The 25,024-nt window shown below is 38.2% G+C and overlaps 1 protein-coding gene across 14 annotated transcripts in view; it reads left to right on the top strand.

Annotated features, from left to right (window-relative positions):
• The window catches only part of nfixa (nuclear factor I/Xa), a 235,507-nt gene that overhangs the window by 167,353 nt on the left and 43,130 nt on the right, over positions 1 to 25,024 (top strand). For 7 of the 14 annotated variants that reach the window (XM_057842730.1, XM_057842733.1, XM_057842731.1 and 4 more), the window contains 6 exons: positions 9,756 to 9,818; positions 13,310 to 13,384; positions 14,025 to 14,148; positions 18,509 to 18,544; positions 18,690 to 18,817; positions 21,776 to 21,850. In XM_057842730.1, the coding sequence (XP_057698713.1) occupies positions 9,756 to 9,818; positions 13,310 to 13,384; positions 14,025 to 14,148; positions 18,509 to 18,544; positions 18,690 to 18,817; positions 21,776 to 21,850 (501 nt within the window). The remainder of the gene's footprint in view (positions 1 to 9,755; positions 9,819 to 13,309; positions 13,385 to 14,024; positions 14,149 to 18,508; positions 18,545 to 18,689; positions 18,818 to 21,775; positions 21,851 to 25,024) is intronic. The other 7 variants (XM_057842735.1, XM_057842734.1, XM_057842729.1 and 4 more) reach the window with 3 other exon arrangements.

The raw sequence follows: 25,024 nt of genomic DNA, 5'->3' as shown, positions 1-25,024 counted from the left end.
GGAGAAAAGACTCTTCAGCAACATAACTGGTATGTCACTAACTCTCATTTGGATACTTTTAAGTATAAAGAGCATGCTAACTTTGTGAAATAGAATGAAGCAAACCCGGTTGAAATACATAATTATTTGCCTAAATGTATATATGAGTACCAACCTATAGTTGCAGCAAAAAGCTGACTAGGGCTGAAGTCGATGCTCTGTCTGCAGTATCTGTGGTGAAATGTTCAAGCAAGCTTCAGACTCGAAAGATGCTGTACTTTGGAGTAAATGGAAGGAAGTTACTTGAATAGAACAACTGTAGTTTCACAAATGCTTGAAAATGAACCGCTGCTAATGCTTACACACGTCTCGTTGATCATGGTTGATCTTACTTCGTTGCTACTCGAAAAGTAATGAGTTACAGTTACAAATTACTTTTGCCAAAAAGTAAATGAGCTAGTAACTCATGGTGTGTATAAACTTATTCATCTCGCTTACTAAACTCTTTAAAAACATACAACGAAAAAGTTACATTACCATAAATGTCTAAATATACAGAGTTTAGAGACAATGTGTTTTGTAGTAGGAAGTAAATCCCCTAACCCCAAGAATTACCAGTATTAACATTGACATAATATCTACATAGCACTTCAGATGCATTACTCTTTCATATTCAGCATTTTATGTTATGCTTTTCATGTTCTACACGTTATTACCTTATACATTCTATAACATCTTTCACATCATAGATGTTTCTCTTAACTGATTGAAGAATAAGAACACTATTTACAGTATTTTGGAGCATTTGGTATTTATTTGTATCAAATATATTACAGTCTGTTAAGAAAACTCAAACCTAAACTTCGGGACCATTCACCAGTGCAAATCTCTGAAACTGTATGTTAGGTCTACTGCACAATAACCAGAACACTATGCTTCATTGCGCCGTAGGCGGGAGCTATCAAAGAGGGCGGAGTTTCGCGTCGAGTATTGAGACATGTTTCGAATCAGTCGGCCTGCGGGATCGCAAGGAAGAAGTTGGGGAGAAAAGACTCTTCAGCAACATAACTGGTATGTCACTAACTCTCATTTGGATACTTTTAAGTATAAAGAGCATGCTAACTTTGTGAAATAGAATGAAGCAAACCCGGTTGAAATACATAATTATTTGCCTAAATGTATATATGAGTACCAACCTATAGTTGCAGCAAAAAGCTAACTAGGGCTGAAGTTGATGCTCTGTCTGCAGTATCTGTGGTGAAATGTTCAAGCAAGCTTCAGACTCGAAAGATGCTGTACTTTGGAGTAAATGGAAGGAAGTTACTTGAATAGAACAACTGTAGTTTCACAAATGCTTGAAAATGAACCGCTGCTAATGCTTACACACGTCTCGTTGATCATGGTTGATCTTACCTCGTTGCTACTCATCGAAAAAATGTTCACTTAGCATTGCTACAAAACTAGCCTACACGCAGACCGCACCAAAATGCTCACTTAGCATTGCTACAAAACTAGCCTACACGCAGACCCCACCAAAATGCTCACTTAACAATGCTACAAAACTAGCCTACACGCAGACCACACCCATCCAAATCCCATGGTTCTTAGGGGTTTTGTTTGGACATGCCTGGACATGCCTAGACATGCCTGGACACGTTCCCCCTTCTCACCCACACTTTCCCATAACCCCCCTTGTTCCCCATCAGGTACGGGTCAAAGGGCACATCGCTTTCACCAGACATCCGGACATGCCTGGACACACGTCCCTTCTCACCCACACTTTCCCATAACCCCCCTTGTTTCCCTACAGGTGCGGGTCAAAGGGCAACATCGGGTAATCCCTTAATTGAGGGGGGTGACAGGTGGGGGTCAAAGGTCAACCCATCAATCAAAGGTCAAAAGGTCAACCTGTCAATCAAAGGTCAAAGGTAGGGTCATAAATCATCATAAATCAACGCCCACATTCCTGAGTGAAGATAACTGGATATTCCTTCTCTCTAATATCAGTTCTGCCTCAAACCCCTTTTATAATTCAATGTTATGCACTATCTAAATAATGCAAAAAAATCAGCCCCAAAGTGACCAAGACAATATTTATGTTTAAAAAATGGTATTGCAAATAATTTCATAAGCGATTTCTTTAGAGATGATGCCAATCGATCGGGTCCGATTACGTCATTTTCAAAGTATCAGAATCGGCAAAAAAATATCGGACATGCCTTTTTAATTTTTTTTATTTTTTTTTCATTAAATCGTTTTCTCATTGGTAAATGGTGTTATACTTATATAGCGCTTTTCCACCTTTCAAGGCGCTCAAAGTGCTTTACACTATCTCGCCATTCACCTACTGGTGACACAGCACCAGGAGCAACGTGGGGTTCAGTATCTTGCTCAAGGATACTTTGGCGAGTTCATCAGGGCGAAGAATCGAACCCACAACCACTCTACCACTGAGCCACGCCACCCCCCAATTGTGTTTAACGTTACAGACCAAATGTTTTACACTCATCCAGTGTCTTTAGTTTTGGCTTAAAGTGGGGCTGTCAAATTTATTGCGTCAACGGCGGTAATAACATTAAAATATTTAACGCAATTAACACATACGCTGCACTACCCACTCAAGCATTGTCTTGTTCAATCTATAATGGCACCGTATTACGTATACATAGAACTAAAATGCAACGTTTAATGAGTAGAGAGAATTTTGGCAGCCTTTGAAGCCTTTTTTTAATTGGCTAAAGCCTTAAAATCCCTCTCTCAATGATCTGAAATATTGTGGGAAGCAATGTGGGGAAGTAAGGTAGTAGTTGACCTTTTTCTTAACAACCTATTTTATTTCCCAACGCTGTGAAGATATATCAATTGGTACCATTACGCACAGTCATGGTTGCACTTTCCATCATGCATTTGGTCAGAAGTTAAATGGCTGAATTATCATTTACTGAAAGCTAATAAAAATCCACTAGATGGTAATATTTAGTCACAATATACAAAGTCACATTTGTCCTTTAAGAATTATAAGTCTTTCTATCCGTGGATCCCTCTCACAGAAAGAATGTTAATAATGTAAATGCCATCTTGAGGATTTATTGCCATAATAAACAAATACAGTACTTACGTACTGTATGTTGAATGTATATATTCGTCCGAGTTTTATTCATTTTTTTTCTTAATGCATTGCCAAAATGTATATGATCGGGAAAAATTATGGGGAATGATTGGAACTGAATCGGGAGCAAAAAAAAAAAAACAATCGGATCGGGAAATATCAGGATCGGCAGATACTCAAACTAAAACAATCGGATCGGGAGCAAAAAAACATGATTGGAACAACCCTAGATTTCTTACATCTTTATTGCATTAATGTGGTAATTTGTGTTTTTTTTTTTTTTTTTGGTGCTCTAAGAAAACCATCTTTCAAACCACTAAATCAAGAATTGCTCTCAGCGGAAGTGACACTTTTTTGATGCTTACTCCTGCGAGGGACCAACTCATAGTTATAGAAACTACAACTTGGGCTTATTAAAAAGCTTTTAAAAAAAAAAAAAAGAATAAACTTTATTTAATTTCAAGATCCACAGAGGGGCAAGTTGTGGCAAGTGGAAAGACCTAGGCGAGCTTTCAGAGTTATTATTTGAGTCTCATAAAACGGCAGGAATGGAAGCGCTTAGAGAGGGCCATATGTCACACATGGCAAAATGGGATAGGGAGGAAAATGCACTACAGATGGAACTGATAAGGGAAAAAGCCACAGAAATATGTGAGTGTTGACAGTGGGAGGTACAGTAGTCCGTAGAACCTTCTACGCCAGCCAGTTGGGAATGTTGAGCTGCTATTGAGCCTGCCTAATACCATACAGAAATGACAGTGCAGTAAAGTCATAAGACAATTTAACTAATTTTACTCATCTGTAGATGCATTTACAGCAATTACTGCGTAAATACCAATGATGGCATAAAAACAGTCAACCCTCAACTGGATGGTGGAGGCTGGAACTGATTAGTAATGGCAAAATTTTGAAATTACGGCTGATGTGAAGGCGATAATTATCTTAGTGTTCCAAAATGTTTTTGTGAATTAATAAGCGTCAACAAAAATTTAATTGCTAGATTAATAAAAACATATATATATATATATATATATATATATATATATATATATATATATATATATATATATATATATATATATATATGGCAGAAAACACTCATGTGACTTGAAGTCAGCAATTTTAGACCACCAATTTGGCTAAATTTAAAAATTGTCCTATATGCATGTGTGATACATAATTTGAAAGCTTAAAATCTCGATTTTCTGGGGGAAGAAAAATTTTGAACTGGAGGGCATTTTAAAAAAAGAAAAAAAAAATTAAACCCCAAAACTCTAACTCTAGGTGAGAGCATGAGAGAGCATAAATGAAGACACCATGATTTTAACGAGATAGTATTGCATACTTACCTTGTTTTGATCCAAAAACTCAGTGTAGCATGTCTCACCGAGTGTCAAGACACAGCTGTGAATGGCCACAACCGGACATTTTGGGGATTTTATGGGTTAAATACGGTAATGTACCAAGGGGTTGCAATCCAGAAATCGCAGACATGAAGGAGTGGTCGAGATTTTCTTTTTCAAATATTTACCCTTTTAAACTTTTTTTTTCAATTTTTCTTTGTTTAGATTGATTATTTATCATCTAAAATATCGGCAAAGATGCGACAGTAACAAAAAAAAAATAAAAATACAATTAAGCAATAGTTATGAGGTAAATATCTGTTACCTATTTACATACACTATTTTTTTCATTGTGACGTAATTTGTTTAAAAGTTAAAAGTTTAAAATATGCGAGTGAATAATTTTATAAAGTCGTTTTTTTTTTCTTTTTTTTTTTTTTTTTTAAACTAAATATTACACATCAATTAATGAGTCCAAGCTAAAAATGATTAAAATTTTGAATAATGAATATAATTACTTACCTTCTTTATTTGGCTGGGTTAAAACAAAAGCGGTTGCGCGGTGTCTGTAAACGGGGGTCTCCAGGGTAAAGTGGACAAATGAAAAATAGCCTTAATGCGCCATGAAACTGCTATGGCAGCATATAGACATATTTTTCTATCAAACACAACTGTTCTTTTGGCTTAAAATACAGTATTATAAAGAAGGATGCAAGAGCAGAAACTGCTTTTTCAGCCTTGTCTGTGTTTTACGCCATATACATATATATATATATATATATATTAGAATAGTCGACTAATCATTAAAAAAGTCTGCTGACTAATCGGGAGAAAAATAGACGTTTGGCACAGCCCTAATCTCAGATAAAGAGTAATAATAATCTCAAAGCACCACTTTTGTACTTTTGTGTTTGGCGACTGAAAGATTTAATGATGAAAATTACTGTTTATGCCTTAACACAATAAAGACTAGGAAAATTCACCAGTTTTGTAGAGTCAAACAATATTTGTGCAATTAGGATTTCACTTAGGATTCTGTTAGCCCATTTATAAAAAGTCACAGGTCCAGAATTAAGCCAGTGTCAAGTCAGGGCTGACTTTTAGGACACAATCTTTAGATGTGAATGTGTATCTAATGCATGTAATTTTACTTCCACCTTTTCCAGTTGAAATCTTTCACTCAAAATTCCCAAATTTCACATGTGCCTTATGTGTGGCCTCAGGCTTAATTAGCTGTACTGGTTGGGAGGGACATCTCATGATGCTCAAAGGTTTGACGTTAGCGTTAAGAGATTATTTGAGGTCGAGGAGCGCCCGAGATGCCTGCAGCGCTCTGATTGGAGGTGCTGAGGACAGAGCTTTGGGAGTCTGGGGCAATGAGATAAAGGGTTTGCTGCGAGGTTGTGGCTGTTGTGGGCTGCAACTGGCCGAGTCGTGATAAACAGCGGACCTCCTGAGTTTCATTTTCTCAACCCAACAGTATGATCGTTGTGTGTAACTTTCCAGTGAAACTGATAACCTCTTGGAGCGGTGTTGGAATCCATCTTTATCGCATCTGGCTAATTCTAGAGGCTAATTGCGGTCTGGGACTGTGCACACATTAGCACACATAGCCTCAGGCTCACTGAGCACACCGTATACAGTTGCAGTACTGTCTCCCAACCACTGCAGAGAAACTGTGAGAAATGGAGTGTTTACAATATTGTAGAGCCCCATGGCGAAATACTACACGCCGGTTGAAGTCCAGTGAAGTCGGGTTGTTTTCCCGACAGCTTTCATTGGCAGTCGCGTGTTTACTCTCAAGTGTTTGTGCATCTATGAGGGGCTCAATGCATCTGGGTTGCGCGCGCAGCCTGGTGTGTTCGGAGCCAGTGCCGTCAGTTACCTGGAATGCAGAGCTACCGCCAATGCTAAGATGGCTGCCAAGCTCTAAGATGGCTGCCAGGATTACATGCGGCCCGTGATGGGGCGACGGCGACGAGTGAGGGATTCTGCATGAGAGGAGCGAGCAGAAAGGGAGGTCTTTTTTCCTTTCTGCGCTGTGTCTCTCTGTGGATGGCTTCGTAGGCTGCGAGACAGGCCTGTTATTTTTTCCTGCTCACTAGGCTAATCTGTGGCTTAGAGAGGCTGCAAGGCAAGTGCTGCTGGCAGGAGTCTGTGTGCTCTGTTATCACTTGCAGCCTGCGGATAAACACCTCCTTTAGCTCGCTTGCTAGCAACTTTGGTCTGAATAGACGACCAATAGCAATAACACACACGGACACCCTCTCTCCATGCACAAACAAATTCAGACGCATGGCCTGCGTTTTAGATAAAATGTTTCTTCTACCCAAATATTTGTTTGTGTAGGCTTTGCTTTTACTCTCTACACTTAGAAACAGACTTTGTACTAGTGACATGATGTTGAAAAAGAAAAAAAGGGGACAACATGTAGTGACATGGACAAATGTGAACAAAAAAGCATTAAAGATTGACGCAACAGATTTGGAATAGCATGATATTCCCCATTCACTGCCATTGGGTTGATTTTGATGCCTGTTGCATGCCTGTTGATGCTTCTTGCGTTTTAAGAAATTTTTGTAATCTGAAAGCGATATCACGAGTAATGCGTTTTTTTTTTTCCCTCCAGTTTTCATCATTGGATGTTTTAGCTTTTCTTTTCTTTTGCTATTGTTTTGCTCATGCAAGCCTAGTTGGTAATTCAATCACAATTATCCTCAATTGTCATTATTTAGCTTAAAGCAAAGCTGTGTCCACCGATTTTCCCCATTCTCAATAAGACCCTTTATCCAATTTAATTAAAAAAAAAAAAAATAATAATAATAAAAATATTTTTTTAATCAAACCAGCTATATATGGTTATATATGTATGTATATATTTAACAATAAAAAAAATCCATAATTTTTGGCCTATAAGGCCTGCCTGAGTATATGCTGCACCCACTATTTTTTCATAGAAAACTGAATTTTTTTTTCATGTATAAGCTGGGGTGAAAGTGGGCCGGAACGAGGTTCGGGTAAAGGATTCTGAGCCGGAACGGGATAGAACAGAGCTTTAAAAGTTTGACGGCAACTGTCAAAACCCTATGTTAAAAAATAAATAAATAAAACTGTCAGGCTGCCACGCACGCATCTCATCTCCAAGAACAAAACTATCTACCAACGTCAGATTTATATACACAAGTGTTTAAAAAAAGCATAATAAAGTGCTTGTGTTACATCATCTGTTTCCACCAATATTTTTTATTTATTCCACGGACGGCATGGAGCTTTTCTCAGCTGCTGTAATTATTGAAGTCTGACAAGTCATTTCGAAGTGCGCATTCATGCAGCAAAGCACACTGCCTTGGCCTCAGTTGTCCGTTCAATTGGCTGACATACTGACATGTGATCAGCAGAGATAGTTAGCTCCGATTGGTTCAAATGCACGTTTTCTGGACCAGCAAAAGAAAAAGAAAGAAACAACAAGCTTGTTGAATTGATGCGATAAAAAAGGGCAATACAACAGAGGAAAGAGTTGAAGAGGCTTATTTATTATTTTATTTTATTTTATTTTATTTTATTTTATTTTATTTTATTTTATTTGCTCTGATGGAGATGTTCATGATGACATCTTCCCTGTCAATGTGCACTTTGGACTTATTTTTGTTCATTTATGTTAGACTTATTAATTATTTATTTCCTTATAATTAAAAAAAAAAAAAAAAGTCAATGTTTGCATGATCTTCAAAATATGTTCCATTTCACTGTGCGTAAAATACGTCATTTGTACTTATTTTGTGAATGTATGTTACTTATATTTTTATTATTTAAAAAATGAAAAGTAAATGTTTACATTCGCTTCAATTTTAATGTAACAAAATAATGCAATGTTCTTAAGCCATAAAATTCATAATATTATAATTATGAAGTCTGTGCTTAAGTACGGTAGTTAAAATTGAGGTTTTGCATTTAGATGTGAGTAAATGAGGGAAAATAAAAATTAGGAGATAGAGGTTGGGGGTTACTGCTGTTTTTGTTAACTTTTGAAAAATACAATAATGCATGAAATCATTATGTTATATAAATAACTGTGCCAAAAGTTCATCTGCATTTCAGTGGTTTTAGGAGATTTAACCCCCCCAAATGAATAAATAAATAACAATTCTGGCTCCGTGGCGACCTTTTTGCCAGGAAGTTCCGGCAAAAAATTCTAGCCACTTTGAATAAGCAAGCCTTAGGTGTCCACATTATTATTATGGGACATTTTCACCAAAAAACATGAAGCTCATTAGCCAGTAAAACTCCATAAACTAGCCACACTGGACTACAAATGACAGGGTTCAAAGTGAGGGGGGGATTGGTTTATAGGGTGAAAATTGTATCCATTAGCATTTAAATACATTTCAGAGTTTGTGCATTTTTACTAAAGTTAAGTAAAAGTCCTTACACTTTTAACATATGTATGACTTTGCACAACTGTGTGTGCTGTGATTGCTGTTTTCACCACCGCATATCGATTAATGAATGTGGTAACACACGTGACAAAATACCTGAACAACAACAAGACAATGCTCCCTTTTGACACTCTGGACTCATGTTGCAAACTTTTTTACGCCTGCAGCTTCTCCATTCCTAATTTAGTCCCATTGTTACCAAGGCTTGCCGTGCGCGGCTAACCGCCTGTGTGAGCGAAGCCGATTGCATTCATAGGCCGGTCATAACAGGTGTGTGCAAACGTGCATTTGTACACAGATTAGTGTTGCTTGTTGGCCTCCATAGGGAATAGTTTTCCTGCGACTAAAACGAGCTCTGCCTCAAATCCACAAGCGCAGCCAGACTCCCGTGGTCAGCTGTTTTCCAGAGCCTGTTTTCGTGGCGATGAAACAGAAATTAGAGGAAGAAACAGATTGCAAGTGCACATGCTGTGTGGGTGTGCGTTCATATGCGAGAGTGTGTGTGTTGTGTGTGTATGCGTAAGGTGCTCTGTTTATGCAGACTAAGTCCCTACCAGCAAGAAGGTATTAAATAGGATTAGGGCACGGGATATGATTGCGTAGTTAGATGCTTATTGGTATAGCAGCCCTCTGTAAATCATTGCACCTTTGCTTAGCAGGGAGACAGGAATGAACTCATTGGGATGTAAAAAAAAAAAAAAATCACACACTAAAATTGTGTGATTTCACTAACACATACCATAATTTAGCACATACTGGAAATTTTGTGTGTTCCCGCTTACATGCACAGTACACTTACAGTATCAGTTTAAGACTAATGGCTCATTTTTTTGTTTTTTAGCAGTTGGACAAATGCTAACCGGTTCCACCCTTTCATTGTTTTTGCAGAATCCGGACAATCAGACAGCTCCAGTCAACAAGGGGACACCGACATTAAACCACCGCCCAATGGTAAGCTCAAAAGCACCCGCCCACCCATACAAGAACATATATGACTGATCTATGGAAGCAGTTATGACAAAACAGTAGGGTGTAACGGTACACAAAAATCTCGGTTCGGTACGTACCTCGGTTTTGAGGTCACGGTTCGGTTCATTTTCGGTACAGTAAGAAAACAAAATGCAAAATATAAATGTGCTACTTGTTTATTACACACTTTTGTGCTTTCAACAATAGGAACATTAGCCTATACAAAGCTAGAATTCTGCTCAAAAAGTAGCAGGTATTTAAAGATAATAATCCAACAACAATTTGCCTTTCAGACCCCGCGTATTGGTCAACTTTCTTTCTGAAAGAGAGAAGAAAAAATAAGTCCTGTGCTAAAGAAAAAAGCAATCCCAATGACAAAGATTTTAACATGTCTTTTACAAATGACATTGAATTAAGGAATTTACCATTTTTTTCTTATGAACTGTTTTCAAAAGCTTTATTGGTGGATTTTCTCGAAGCGCCACACAGAAATTAATAAATTTTATTGTATAAGCAGGATCTTATTATTTAATTACAGGTGTTTTAGCTCATTTCAATTTATTTTATTTAAATGGGGTATTATTTATTTTATTATGTATTTATATTTTATAAATGTGATGTAGTATTCATTGATATATTATATTTTATGTTGTATAACTTGAGTTCCTATGTGAATATTAGTTCCGACTTGTTTTGTTGTGGTCGGAGGGTTTTGTATTGAAAACGGGGCCGTGTTGGTTATTATTATAGCAGAGTAGACAGCAGTAAATCAACAAAGACAAGTCAACTGTGCCCCGATCTACCACACAAGAGATCTGATGGACTCAAAAAGTGAGTTACGATTGCATATTAGTTTGAAAATCGACTGGATCCACCGTGTTTTACACGAGTGACTTCTGGTCTGCCCGATGCTTGCTAGTAGTATGTATTGACGCAGGAGGGCCGCGTCTTGCTTCAAATAATAAACTCTGCTGTTCTTTTCTTGTGCGTCGCGTTGAGCCGCTTCTGACACGCAGCTGCACTGCGACCAGTGTGCATTGACTGATTGACTTTAATGCCCGCGTTTCACTGCGTTCCTGCGGCGGACACGTTGTAGCGCCGTTGACGTTTCTTATCCTGTCCTACCGTGTTGGTCGTCAGTATAGTAGAGAAGACGGAGTAAATATAATCTACACAAAGAAACTGTAACCCGATCAATTTACAGCCTCGAAAAGTAAGGGTTACATTACTTTAGAAACTCGTTCGGTACGCCTCAGTTTGAACCGAGGACCCCGAACCGAAACAGTTCAATACAAATACATGTACCGTTACACCCTTACAAAACAGAGTGTACTACTTGGAAGTACTATTTTGCGGTCTGAACACGAATAACTGGCTTTGGTGTGGGAACTAGTGCTGCAACGATTAATCGATTAACCCAAGTATTCGATTAGGAAAAAAAGATTTGAATTAAATTTTGCTGCTTCGATTATTCGTTTAATTAAAGCAGGGTTGTAATGGTTCGTTTTGAAAGTGTTTGCATTTAGTTTTATTGATTTGGCTGGATAAACTGCCCTGTGGTCTGCCTCATTTCACATGGCTGAATCCAGCTGCTCCCTGTTAAGACCAACATAAGCTAAGTTGTTGTTTAAGCTTTTTTTTTTTTTTTAAATGCATTTGGAATTTAGTTTTTATGGGAATGTGTGTCTGAGCGATTTGTTAAGAGCATTGTTGAAAAAAAAGAAAAGCATTAGCATTTTATAGCATTTAAGCTAACTGACTTTTGCTATGTAAGTTAGCCAATTGTTCTTTTGTTGTACATTGATCGTCATTTATATTTTTATACCGTTTGAGGCTCAGCTCAAGTATTTAAATTTTTCATGTTCCTTATCCGATTACTCGATTATTCGAACTAACTAGTTCATCGATTAATCGACTACTAAAATAATCGATAGCTGCAGCCCTAGTGGGAACCTCTGGGTACCACACGATATGATATGATTTGCGATACAATCCTCATGATAGCGATTGTCTCGCGATATGGCGATACAACATTTATTGATACATGGGTCAGGAAGTAATTCTATAATATATTGATATTTGGTCACTTCCTGTTAGTTTTGGGCCATTTCTGGGGCATTTCCTTTTGATTTTAGGGCATTTACGGATTGCCTAATGTTGATTTTGATTCACTTCCTAAGCCAAAATTAATCGGAAGTGACCTTTAAATGCTCTAAAATGAACATAAAGTGACCTATAAATGCTCCTAAAACCAGGAAGACTTGCTATGAATGCTCTGTTTCAAAGCCATAACCATCTTGGCAAGAGCATATCGATAACCTTTTGGGATACAAAGTATCACGATACATCACCATTTCGATATATTGTCACACCCCTTCGCTCCTGTTCAAATGTTAAGTAAAATATGAGTGTCTTTAAAGGCTGAAACAGTTTTAATAGGCCACGTGGGAGTTTGGTGTACTGCCATTGTTTATATTGTGTTCAGCTCATGTGCTTGATGAGCAGAAGAACAGACATCAGTTTGATAAAGTAGAGAAACTACTTTTCATTTAAGGAAACTGCCATTTTAACTCAACAAGTAGAAAGAATTTTTTTACCAGATTATATTCATACATGTACATCAGTGTTGTTTTTGGCAGCCCTTTTAATTTTTGTCCTAGTCTTTTGGATGAAAATACTTATTAGTACTTTCGTATTTTAATTACTTATAGTCTTAGTCTTTTCAAAATGTTTTCATCTTCGTCTAGTTTTAGTCAAAGAAATCTCATACAAATTTCGTATGGTTTTGTTCGAGTTATTCAAAATGTTTTTTTCTGTAAATGGAAAATGAATGAATGAATGAATTCATACTCAGTTTTTTTTTAGTTTTAGTCCATAAATAAAGGTTTCCAATAATTTCAAATGAAAATAGACAGACGACCACATATTGTACCGTTTACAAGTAAACGCCATCTTGGTGATGATAATACACACTTAGCAGAAAGTACTGTACATTATTTCTCTCTCGTTAGACGAAAACTGGCATTCGTCTTGTTATGTTCTAGTCTCCCAAGCCAGGTTTTTAGCTCGTCATCATCATGAAAAAAATGTTGGTCGACGAAATATTTTCGCTCCACGCTCCCTTCCCCTTTTCAAGAGGGAGGTATTTCATTTTCTATTTGTTTAATCAATGAGTGCACCTTTCATCCACGTGATGCTAATCGGAAAGTTCGGTCTGCCTAGTGTGAATCCTGAACCTTTTCAACAACTCATTTGCAAGTGTTGCTGCAAGGTAGTTCTCCAATCGGACGCTGGTCCTCTTGGTCTAATGTGAAAGCGCCCATATTTGCACTGTATATTGTAATCCAAATTGCAAATGTATTTTTTTTTTTTTTTTTTTTTTGTTCTATATTCTTGTCACTAAGGTATGCACAATTCAGGGATTCATTCATTGCTGATTTGAACGCTTTAATCAATATATATCTTTCCCATAGGACACCTGAGTTTCCAAGACTGCTTTGTCACCTCAGGGGTTTGGAACGTGGCTGAGCTCGTCAGAGTGTCACAGAGTAAGTAAAAACAACTTTTCAAAAATAAACAAATAAATAAATAGCAACCAGGGGGAAAATAAATTGGTATTTCATAGATTGCTGCCAGATTCCAATTTGGATAAACCCCAACATACACCTACATACCACATGAATATGCCTGAATTATGCTATTAATATTCATGCATTACTCATTTAGAAATGAAGGAAAATGTCAAAATACTGTATCTTTCACAATTTTTAAAAAGAAAGACTAACACCTTTATCTGGAGCAGGGCCAAAATGTGTTTTTACTTGACCTACGCACCACTCCTTCAAAATGTAATGTAGATTTTGATTAAGTACTAGTACTTGTCTAATCCTGCTTGCAAACAAACAGATGTCGGTTAAACAATGACCTGCCTGGCAGAAATACAAAACAAAATTAAATTTCATTCCACATATCTCCAATTTTATTTTTCTTCCACTTATTGACATTCACACAACATTAATATCAAATGAGAAGATAAGGAAGGAAATGATAATGAAACAATTCTGTGCAAGACAGGAAAGTTTTGGACACGGAAACACTTAGGAGATCATTAAAACCAAAAAATATCAAAAGTCCATATTCAATTTACACAAATATTTATATTTGGTCATTATCCCCCTTACCTGTTAGCTCCTGTTGCTACGGCGTCAGGTCCGAACTTCTCATTGGCTGACCTGGACAGCAGTCCCAGTTACTACAACATCAACCAGGTGGCCGTGGGGCGACGCTCCCTCACTTCCCCTCCCTCCACCAGGTATGTGGGCCCAACCATGATAGCAATGGGTACATTTCCAGTGCCTTGTCTAAATGTCTTAAGATTAAACGTCTCTGTGATGTGATAGTGACCAATGACTGACTCGAAACGTGCCTTGGGAAGTAATATGGTCATTGGCATTGTATGGCGTTATTTTTGAATTTGTAATCCTCTTTTTTGTTATGTTAAGTTTCAAAGTACCTTTCAGTTTAGAGTGGTAATAAAAAGCTTGGATTCTCTTTTTTGAGCAATATTTACTAATTATACAGTGGTATGAAAAAGCATCCGAACCTTTTGGAGTTTCTCACATTTCTGTGTAAAATCACCATCAAATGTGATCGGATCTTTGTCAAAAATCACACAGATGTAAAAACAGTGTTTGCTTTAACTAAAACCACCCAAATTTTTATAGGTTTTCATATTAAATGAGGATAGCATGCAAAAAATGACAAAAGGGGGAAAAATAAGTAAGTGAACCCTCTGCCTAAGGAGAGTTAAAGAGCAATTGAAACCAATTTTTACCACACATTTTAAGTCAGGTGTGTGCCCAATCACTGATGAGTGGTTTAAAGCTGCCCTGCCCACTATAAAACACACACCTGATAAGAATTGTCTAAATGAGAAGCATTGTCGGATGTGCATCTTGGCTCGGTCAAAAGAGCTGTCTGAAGACCTGCGATCAAGGATTGTTGATTTGTATAAAGATGGGAACGGATACAAAACGATCTCTAAAAGTCTGGTTGTTCATCAATCGACAGTCAGAGAAGTTGTCTACAAATGGAGACAGTTTGGCACTGTTGCTTCTCTGCCAAGGAGTGGCTGTCCACCAAAGATGACGCCAAGAGTTCAGCGCAGAACACTTGGAAAGGTAAAAAAGAACCCTAGCGTGTCTGCTAAAGGCTGACAGAAATCACTGGCATAGTCCAATATCTCTGTGCACACATCAACTACATGAAAAACTATGGCCAAGAATAGTGTTCTGGGAGGATTTCACAGAGGAAGCCACTGCTGTCTAAAACAAAAATTGTTGCTCGTTTAATGTTCGCAAAAAGGCCCTTGGACACTCCACAGATGTTTTGGCAAAATATTTGGTGGACTGATAAAACCAAAGTTGAATTGTTTAAGAGTAACACACAATGTCATGTGTGGAGGAAAAATGGAACAGCGCACAAACACCAACATCTCATCCCCACCGTGAAGCATGGTGGAGGGAGCATCATGATTTGGGGCTGTTTTGCTGCCTCAGGGCCTGGACGACTTGCAATCATTAATGGAAGAATGAATTCAAAAGTTTATCAGGATGTTTTGCAGCAAAACCTGACGCCGTCTGTCAGACTGTTGAAGCTAAAAAGAGGATGGATGCTGCAACAAGACAAGGATCCAAAACACAGAAGTAAATCAACTTCAGAATGGTTTCAGAAGAACAAAGAACACATTCTGGAGTGGCCAAGTCAAAGTCCAGACTTGAACCCCATTGAGATGCTGTGGCATGACCTAAAGACAGCGATTCATGCCAGACATCCCAGGAATCTGACTGAACTGCAGCAGTTTTGTAGAGTGGGCCAAGATTAGTCCTGATCGATGTGCCAGACTGATCTGCAGCTACAGGAAGCGTCTGGTTGAAGTTATTGCTGCCAAAGGGGGAGGGGGGGGGGCACAAAATATTAAATGTGATGGTTCACTTACTCATAATTCCCCCTTCTATCATTGTTTGCATACCATCCTCATTAAAATATGAAAACCTATAAATGTTTGGGTGGTTTTAGTTAAAGCAGACAGTGTATTTTTCCTGTGATTTTGACAAAGATCAGATCACATTTGTTGGTGATTTTATGCAGAAATGTGAGAAATTCCAAAAGGTTCATATACTTTTTCATACCACTCTATTGGTCAAACTGCGACTTAACTAAGTTGAGTTAACTGCCTACAGACAGCAGTTTGCGTTCCCAAGTCAAAGCAAAATACTGGCAATCAGTCAGTGGTTGGCTCATACTGCATCTAGTAAAATTTAGGGTCACTCAAGGCATCGTGTATAATGTTACACACCACAAATAAGCTTTGACTACCATGCAAAGTATGGGTTGTCATTGACTTTTCCTGCTCAGTACAAACAACCATTTTCTCCTCTTTTCACCTTTTGTCCTTAACACCATTATGAATGTCCTTCTCTTTATGTTAGATGTTCACCTCTTTTGCTTCTTTTACACTGCACACTACCTACTTCAGCTTTTTGCAAACATTTTTCAGGGACCCCAACACAGGATACATTTTTAAAGGCCCACACTATAATCGTATCAATTAAGCATAATTCATATGTGTACCCCTTAATTATTTATTTTTAAATTGATTAAAATGTTGCTTAGTTTCATGGATGAAAAAGTCATATTGCAAAAATTACACATTCCTGTCTTTTTTTCCCTTCCTTTTTCTTTTCTTTTTTTTTTTTTTTTTTTTTTTTTTTGATTATTGTAATGTTATTTAAAATGTAGTCGTATTTTCCAGGAAAAAAGTTTGAGTAAAAACTGTTAATGAAAAATGAAAAAGCTGTACTTTCCCCAGAATAAAGTCCAAATAATATGATATTTATGTCAAAGTTCAATGAGGGTAAGACACAAATTGCCTGTGTGCTTTGACCAGATGATTTCTGGTCATTTGAAGCTCTTTGAGACTATTTTGTGATTAGGTCCTGTATAAATCAACTCGACTTGACTGGGGGGTGGGAGGGGGGGTATTTTTCCTAACACTTTACCCTTTATTTTGGGAAAAATACTGCTATTGTCAAATGAGACGGGACTATGTTCTCAGGAATTGGTCTCAAATGAATAGAAGTTGCTGTAATAATTTGCTTTTTGTTCTTAAAATAACATAATTAATAGAGGAGTTTATGATTATTGCGATGTATCACCATCTTATCAGTTTTTAAATTTTCCTGAAGCTGAGATTGGTAGGAATGATTGGTAGGTATTCACTTTCTATTTATTCATTTTTAAATTTAGTTTTATCTTATTTCTAATAAACATTATTATCGATTAATGGAAAATTGTTTTTGAAACCCTTAAGGAAAAATTTCAATAGTAAATCATGTGGTCTTTCATTGAAAATGACAAAAATAAACACATTTTAATGTTTCCCTACGCTGCACAATTGTACTCCACTTTCTCTACTCCAAGGTTTTTTTTCTGCTGCCCTCAGTCTACTCTTACATAAAAAGTGTCACCAGATGGAAAGTAAATAAACAGTGTATCACAAAAGTGAGTACACCCCTCGCATTTCTGCAGATAATTAAGTATATCTTTTCATGGGACAACACTTTGACACAACTAAAAGTAGTCTGTGTGCAACTATATAATAGACATCATTTATTTTCCCCTCAAAATAATTTAAAATATAGCCATTAATATCTAAACGTCTGGCAACAAAAGTAAGTACACCCCTTTGAAAAAACGTACATCCCTAAATGTTCAAATTGAGTACTGCTTGTGATTTTCCCTCCAAAATGTCATGTGACTCGTTACAGGAGTGCTGTCAGCATTGCTGCAGAGATTGAAGAGGTGGGGGGGTCAGCACGTTAGTGCCCAGACCATACGCCGCACTCTACATCAAATTGGTGTGCATGGCTGTCACCCGAGGTGGAAGCCTCTTCTGAAGACAGTACACAAGAAAGCCCGCGAACAGTTTGCTGAAGACATGTCAACAAAGCACATGGATTACTGGAACCATGTCCTATGGTCTGATAAGACGGGCAGGCTGTTTTGTGTACCGTCTTTAGAAAAGGCTTCCTCCTGGAGTGACAGCCATGCACACCAATTTGATGTAGAGTGCAGCGTATGGTCTGAGCACTAACAGGTTGACCTCCTTAATATCTGCAGCAATGCTGACAGCAATCCCATAACGAGTCACATGACATTTTAGAGGGAAAATGACTAGCAGTACTTATTTGGACATTTAGGGATGTACGTTTTTTTATGGGGTGTACTCAGTTTTGTTGCCAGGGTTTAGATATTAATGGCTATATTTTGAGTTATATTGAGGGGAAAATAAATTAACTCTATTATACTGTATAAGCTGCACACAGACTACTTTTCATTGTGTCAAAGTGTCATTTTGTCAGTGTTGTCCCATGAAAAGATATACTTAAATAGCTACAGAAATGCGAGGGGTGTACTCACTTTTGTGATACACTCCCTCTATTGTTGTTGTTTGTATATCATTCCGACTGATAACGTAAGGTTTTTGAGTCGGTACTGTGCAGAGTAAAACTTGTGTTTTAATCATGCATTACTTTTTCTGCTTTTTCTCTTTGTCCTTCTTAACTGGTCTTTCCTTTCTTCTCGCCTCTTGTCACCTGCCGTCATTTTAGGTCTGAGGTGGAACTGTACGCAAACCTTCCGCGGAGGTAGTTAAAATTTAGTCTTGTATTATTTGCAGTTTACACACTTTGGTAGTTATGAATTAAGATTTGTTTGGTCTTCAGTCAGAACATACACATCATTAAAATATAGTTATCCCCTTCTGAACATTCTCTCCATTCTTCGAACCAGCTCCACCAAGAGGAAGTCGTTAGACGACAGTGAGATGGAGAGCCCCACAGATGATGTTTTCTATCCTGGACGCTCGCCAGCTGCCAGCTCATCCCAGTCCAGCGCGTGGCCCAATGACATGGATGCAGGTACTAATTCGCCACACTTCACACGTCCCTTTCCCGCAAAGTAAAACATCACCTGTCTTCCTCACATTAGCCCCCACTACCCCTATCATAAATGCTCTACTAAGCTGCCTCTAGCTAACCTGTGCCTTTACTCTTAAGGCTGTAAAGACTCCACTCCTAACAATAATGCATGACAAAATTGAAACGGCAACACTAAGAATTTACAAATTCTTTGTGCATCCCTCTGTGACAAGCGGGATTGGGTTCCAGTATTGATACTGGGATGTATCATATTCAAGTATTTGCTCGTGGTTCAAAATTATATATTATATCATATACTATTGAAAAGTTTACAATTAGGTACAGTACAAGTTATACTTTGTAATGGGACGTCATTATCACAATTTCCCATGCTCTGTGGTTGATGCATTTTAACAGCTAAAACTTTTTGACAACATGTTTTTAATGTTTTTGTAAAAACGGTTTTGTAAAAAAAAAAAAAAATGCTACTGTTAAATAAGTTATTTTTCTCAAATCGATGTATTCAGCTCAAAATCATTTGAGTACATTTTCCTGGAAATCCTGAATTTTGGTGCATTCAATGTCAACTGTCGGACTCGATACATTTGCTTAGCTCTCTATGAAAACTTGATAAAGATTGATAGAAGATTAGCACAGTACATGTATATGCAAATTGTATTTTTTTTTAATGTGAAGACCAGTTTTCTTATCTTCATATATTGTTACCTATAGTAGTGATTAGATTTGCCCGATAATGACTTTTTAACCAATAATCGATGTCCCGATATTGTCCAACTCAAAAAATAAAAATACCGATACGGATACAGATATATGCGGTCGTGGACAAAACATATTATGGCTAACTAATAATGTGATGCCAACCTGGATGCTTCAATAATGATAAATGTAACAACTTCAAGGTTTTCCAAATAAATTTTCTGTGAAAAATAAGAGAACAACTTCAACTGAAGTTATGGGAAAAAGTGCTTATATTGCACCACCATATTTACTGTTGAAATCAAAATAGTGCAAACATCAGTTTTTGGGCTCAAGTACAAGTGCAAAGTGTCAATAAAGAACTTATTCTGTCCCCAATGTGTGTGTGGACAAGACAGCACTGCCATATGCATTTTGGCCCAAGACATACATATAATGAAAAACCGATGTCAATATTACCCAATATCATTTTAAAATGCTTTTACCGGCCGATATTATCGGCTACTCGATAATACCGGACAACTCTAGTTGTGATACAGTGTGTATCATCGTACTGCAACGATATATTAAATTGATCATTATTACTGTACCGAGTTTTCGCGGCCATAGGGGCACCGTAATAAAAGGCGCAGGCTTACTTTCAGGTCATATTTTTGTATTCAACACACACACACCATATTATTGGGCGCGTAAAAAACATACACTAGCATCCTCTGTAAAATCACCACAGGTGGCAGTTTCTTTTTGTTTTGCCTAGGTGATAGCGTTGAGTATAAACTGGGCTTCATCAGCGTGTCTCTTCGCAGTAGATGCCATTTTCGAGGGTCCTTAGTCAAACCAATGTTGTTTAGCCTAACGCACACACTCAAACGTTACAGCTACTGGGGCACGCCCGCATCACATGCAACCTTCTCCCTTTAAGGTTCTCATGCAGCTCTCACTTACGTCCGCCTTTTCAAAAATTACTCAGTCAGACAGACATATTTTGGTACTCAGTCCAAACAATAGGCGCACCGTCCATTTTTGAGATATTTTTTTAACTTTTAGGTGTGTCTTATGGTCGTGAAAATACGGTAAACCAAATGATTTAATTACAAAAACTGGTTGACACAAAATCACTGTCTCAAAGCTTTGCAAGGATCATTTCTTTCCACGCAGATTATTGTTATTGTTACTTAAACCACATGAACCTTGCTGTGGAGAAATTTGTTGGCTTGAAAGAGTCTGGAAAGGACAAAATTTTACTCTTAGCAAGGGAGGTAACAATAGTGTTTAAAATTGCCACCACAAGATAATGAATTGGATTTTAGCCAATTTAATATGGCATTATTAGACATACAGTATTTTCATGTCATTGCATTGTAGCCAACTTACGACAAGCCAACTCTAGACTCCCATTAGCTTAAGATCATGTTAATCAGCAGGCTGACCTGGCCTGCCTTTTAAAGTTTTGAAACACTTAAGGTCACAGATACTACAGTAGAAGTAATCTGCTGCAGAAGGTTCACTTGTCACAAAATCCTAAATGGACTACATACATATAATAAATATAATGTACTGTATATAATATATAAATATATGATATATATATATATATATATGTATATATACTCTGAGATACTTTCCCATTCACCCCCCCTGTTAATGATAAAACTTAAATGATTATTATAAACAAAGCCAACCTTCTGTATATAAAAACTTAGGTAAGTAAATAAAAACCTCCTGTCTCTTCCAGCATTTGCTGATGCCACGTCATCAGTAGGCGAATGAGGAGACTGAGTGCTTTTAGTCCCATAAAGGTTGAAACGCGTTATACAAGTTTCAGTCGATTTAACAGTTTACAACTTTTTGTGGCGCTTGAATAGTGAGGAATCCCATAATAACTATTTCCAGATATCTTGAAGATCTTCCAATGATTCTGAATAGCAGGCTTTATTGAAGGATGTATTTTAATGTTTCCATTGTTATGACAGTAACCAAGACCACTACTGTGATCTGCTCAGTACATCACCCTCCTCATTAGTTCCACCCCTCCCATTCAACAAGCCAGTAAAGCTGCTACGCCTTTTGATAACTTATAATGACATAAGTACATGTTCATGATCACAAGCCATGAAACGTAATGCTCACTCTTAACCCTCTCCATTCCCCCCCCCATCTGCTGTCTCACTCACTCACTCACTCACTCTCTTTCTCTTTCTTCCCTATCTCATTGTTAACAATACCCTTCTCCACTTTCAGTGCAGCACCATTTGGCCAGTGTGCAGGAGAGGAAGATAAAACATGAAAACGAAGGCGTGCAGTTTCCTTACCATGGTTAGAACAACATTGATTACACTTATATATTTTATATTTATTAGCACATTCATTTTCCTGTGTTTATATTGTATGCTTGTTCATTTGTAAGGTAAGTGAAAGGGAAAAAAAGGAGTGTCATTTAAAGTAATGGATATTGGAATGATATCCTGCTGACGATTCTGTATTTCCCCCCCATTTTCTCTATGGTTAAATTGCGGGATTTTCCAGGATTATCTGCTTTAAGTTTTACATGCTTTGTCACACATGCACAGCTCACCTAAAATCCCTGGATTTCATTCCAAAGTCCTGCCTGCTCTCCCAGTGCCATTTTAACCAACAGATGTCACCAGGAAGGAGGAAAAAAAAAACACCAGCAGACACACACTCACACATGCATGGGCTCAAACAGGCCGAATGACTCAGTGAAGTATAAAGGGACCTCCACAGGTTCCGCGCATTTGCGCACACACGTGCATAATGTGTGTATGCACAGATGTCCCTCCGCCATTCGCCCACTTTACACCCCCACCATAGGCAGACGTTCACACATCGAGACGCCCATGCTTACCATGCTCCCCGCCCTTGCAGGTGTTCAGGTGCCCGCCTGCCTTGCCTCCACCTCGCTGTCTCGCCATTCCTCCCCTGGCTTGAAATCCCTCATTAGGACGCTTACCGTCTGCGGATCAGAGGTGTAAAACCCTTCCTCCTGCTTCCTTGCACTCCCTTCCGCCCTCCGTCACGGTCTCCCTTCTGTCTAATTGAAAATGTGTACAGCAGGAAGGACTCTGGGGAGGGACGTAGCCAAAAGCGTTGGTTAGGTTCATCACTGGTGCCTAAGCGGCTGCTCCGATGCTCTTGCTCCACTTAGCTGTAGATGTAATTAAGAGACTGCTCATCAGGGCAGTAGCAGCAGTTGCTGCATGCCTCCTTTCAATTTCCCATTTGTCACTCAGTGTGGGCTCTCCCTTGGTTGTGCATCATCCCCTGGTCTCCATAGTGCACCTCCTCGTACAGTAATTTTGCAAGTTAGAGATTTGGGAGCCACATACAGGACTGTATTTCCCCAAATAGATGCCCACTTTTTCTCCTAAACAGGGTGAAAGTGTGATAGCAGTGTGTAGTATGTTTGCTCGCCGACTGTCCCGTTGAATTAAATAACTTGTCAGACGTTGTAAGATTTTAACATTATATTAATTAGCAAGTATAAGTCGCAGGCCCAGCCAAATTGCGAAAGAAAGTATGATTTATAGTATTACAAAGGGTACCTGTAACACTAACACTTGAATTAGAGGTGCTTCGATATTCGTCAGAGGATTCTTGTATGTGATGTAGTTTGAGACCCTTGAGCTAGAGGTTATCCTAGTGGAAATTGGCAGAAATGCGAGGTATACCCTGGACTGGTCACCAATCAGTTCTTTAGAGCAGGGGTTTTCAACCCAGTCCTCAAGGCACACTGTGGGTCCTGGTTTTTGTTCCAGCCGATCCAGCAGAGACAGTTGAACCAATGAGGCTTCTGCTAAAACAAGCCACACCTGACTGCAATCAACTGATTGCACTTGTAAAACACCAGATTGGGGAAAAAGTGTTGTCATCTTGTTTGGTAAGAATGAAATCCTGCACCCACAGTGTGCCTTAGTGGAATAGGTTGGGAACCCCTGCTTTAGAGCAATGGTTCCCAACATTTCTTGCACCATGGACCGGTGTGATGTGGGCCTTTTTTTCACGGACCGGTAATGTGTGGCAAAAAAATGACAGAAAAGATTAAAATAACACGACAGGGCTAAAAACAAACATTAAGTGCAAGCAAAATGTAACTCACCTTACGCTGAATCAGCCTTTTTTAACAGCGGACTCTCCTAAAAATTTTACGGCAAATATAATTGGTCGCAGGCATACGATAATTTTCCGAATATAACGCGCACTTTTTTTCCCCAAAATCAACTTGTAAAATCATGGTGGCCATCATACACGGGTACAGGAATGGAGACAGAAATATATATTTTTTTAATATATATATATATAGATTAGGGCTGTCAGAATTATCGCGTTAACGGGCGTTAATTATTTTTTTTAATTAATCACGTTAAAATATTTGACGCAATTAACGCACTAGGCCCGCTCAGACAGATTTAAAGAGCATACGACACCAGAAAAAAAGTCTTAAATGGCATTATTATGTGAATTAGAATCATATTTTGAGACGATTCGACCATATACAACAATTTAGCAAAGCGCAGATGACGAGAAATTAGTCTTTTAATCTGCCGGTTAGCCACGCCTACAATTATAGGGCTTTAGCGTCCCCAACAGGTGGATGACGTCAGCGGTAGACTAGGCTCATCGGTTTTACTATTCAGCCCATTGAGGGGGAAGTGTTCAGAACGAGGAAAACGAGACGAAGAGAGCTGCAAAATGTCATTGTTTCAGTCTCTCTACTCCCAATATTTTTACAGGATATTCTTTTTATCCAAGTATTTTCCCCAATAGCTATATAAATGGCTTGAGAAGGACCAGTCAGCCCGTCGAGGGGGAACTATTCACAATGAGGAAAACGCGACGAAGAGAGCGGCAAAATGTCATTGTTTCTGTCTCTTTACTTCAATATTTTTACAGGATATTCTTTTTATCCAAGTACTTTTCCCCAATAGCTATATAAATGGCTTGAGAAGGACCAGTCAGCCCGTCGAGGGGGAACTATTCACAATGAGGAAAACGCGACGAAGAGAGCGGCAAAATGTCATTGTTTCTGTCTCTTTACTTCAATATTTTTACAGGATATTCTTTTTACCCAAGTACTTTCCCCAATTGCTAAATAAATGGCATGGTCATGACAAATAACTTGTGCTAAATGGAATATAAAATAATAAAAATCCATTTATTCAAGACGACATGGCAAAATTACTCCATAATGGTCAAAACAGTCGACTTTACCTTTACTGTCACACCTGCCAAACGATATTTTATGACACCTAAATCGGACATATGTCATTTCCCCTCCCCGGCTTCGGAGAATGTAAACAGACCAGAAGGAGTGACAGCTAGCCGACATGCTAACCCGAACCGAGGGATGTTTCAAAGTCTTCGAAGTGGAAAATCACACATAACTAGCCTGGATTATTTGACATGACGACCCGGTTGTCGAGTTTCTTTGCGGATCGGCAAACCGCCCGGCGGAGAGCAATTTACAGTTCG

The sequence above is a fragment of the Corythoichthys intestinalis genome, chromosome 8 (genome assembly GCF_030265065.1).
Source record: "Corythoichthys intestinalis isolate RoL2023-P3 chromosome 8, ASM3026506v1, whole genome shotgun sequence".
In the NCBI taxonomy this organism is placed as follows: Eukaryota; Metazoa; Chordata; class Actinopteri; order Syngnathiformes; family Syngnathidae; genus Corythoichthys; species Corythoichthys intestinalis.
Note: the sequence above shows the minus strand (reverse complement) of the source record. Positions and strands in the feature narration are given on the sequence as shown.